The sequence below is a fragment of the Aplysia californica genome, unplaced genomic scaffold, assembly GCF_000002075.1.
Source record: "Aplysia californica isolate F4 #8 unplaced genomic scaffold, AplCal3.0 scaffold00205, whole genome shotgun sequence".
NCBI lineage: Eukaryota > Metazoa > Mollusca > Gastropoda > Aplysiida > Aplysiidae > Aplysia > Aplysia californica.
The window spans coordinates 476748-478291 of record NW_004797475.1 but is presented as its reverse complement, the minus strand read 5'-3'; the positions used below and the strand labels follow the sequence as shown (position 1 = coordinate 478291).

Here is a 1544-nt window from a genome sequence, read left to right as displayed (position 1 = left end):
TCTGTGATCTAGTAGAAAGTTTTGTTTTGCTCTTTGATGTAAGCATTCTTGAGTTAAAGCACGACATAGCAATTACAATACTTAAATAGCAAGATTTCCTTAGGTGACAAAATTAAAGTCCAATGTTATGAAAAAAAAATCATTATGGTGGTCTGAACTGACATGATTATTATAATTATTTTAAATGACTGAGTAGTTCTGGTTTTCTTTATTTATGATTACGATTATGATTTTTTTTTGTTTGCTTTCAAAATATCTCTTACCTTTTTTTCTTCATCTGGTTCCTCGTAAATTTTAAACGATATGGTAATAAAGTCCTGGATGACATTCAGCAACTGATCGATCTGAAGACATTCTTTGTCCGTTTTCCCATAGAGATCTGGAAATTTTACAAGTATCAATATTTAGAATACAAAATGAGAACATTAAAGTATTATACATTCAGAGGGCATCATATTAGTCTGAGCCAAGCTAATGATTTGGTAACTATACAAAGATTACTCTGCAAACATCATTTCCACCCAGTTTACCGTTGCTTTGATGACAGTATTGCTACTCTGACATTTATGATACAGACACACAGTCACACGTTTTACTCCCAGTTCATTTTAAAGTCGAACAGAGTAGGCAAAATTTCTAGTTCAATACTGATATATGAAGATAAAGGCATAAAAATCGATAATTGCCTTTCTTTATTTCAAACCACCTGTATAAAATTTCAAGGAGATAACCGTGACAAGCTGATCCATCCTTTACAAAGTTGGCTGGTAAGTATAGAGCGAGCAGCACTTGCAGGAAATCATAGATAGATAGATAGATAGATAGATAGATAGATAGATAGATAGATAGATAGATAGGTAGATAGATAGATAGATAGATAGATAGATAGATAGATAGATAGATAATACATAAAACTGAAGACGTTTTTCCTCCTATCGCAACATCTGTGAGTTGACATACAACCTATTTTTAAAGGCAGCAGAGACAGAGTATGCAACAAAAAGAAATCGGAAACATTACAGAACAAATCCGTCCATCGTATACCTAAAAGCCAGAAGAAATAAGGCTCTGAGTATTCTAAACGACACGGAATCAAATTAAAACGGAACATGAAAGCTGGGTTTCTCATTTTCTCGTTATTGAACAGTCTATACAATAAGGTTGGATCTTACGATCCACAGATTACTCGTTTGAAATCGTGGGAACAAAGTAAAGAGCCAGAAGAATACTGCTGAAAATAGAAGAGGAGGTAAGAATATCAGACAAGAAATCGGGCGAGAAACAATGGAGGTTTATTTTTCTTCTTTCAGTCAGTGTTTTCAGTTTTAGTAAGAGGTTTATTGCATTAGCAACATTTATACTGGTAGGTCATACAAGTGCCTAGGATTAAAGGTATTACATGTACTACAATCGACTCTGCTTGAGTTGAACTCGTTTGAGTTGATCATCGGGTTAAGTTGATCTTTTTCTCAGGTCTCAGCACCTCTAGTCTATTACAGACCCTATCGGTAAAGTTGAACTGCGGATGAGTTGATCTCCCCCCC

The 1544-nt window shown here is 34.5% G+C and overlaps 1 protein-coding gene across 1 annotated transcript in view; it reads right to left on the bottom strand.

Moving 5' to 3' along the window:
• Positions 1 to 263: 263 nt before the first annotated feature.
• Positions 264 to 1544, bottom strand: part of LOC106010985 (glutathione S-transferase 1) — a gene marked incomplete at its 3' end in the record, with an annotated part of 37185 nt that continues 35904 nt past the window's right edge. Inside the window, 1 exon segment of the mRNA XM_013083016.2 lies at positions 264 to 379. Coding sequence (XP_012938470.2) covers positions 264 to 379 — 116 coding nt within the window.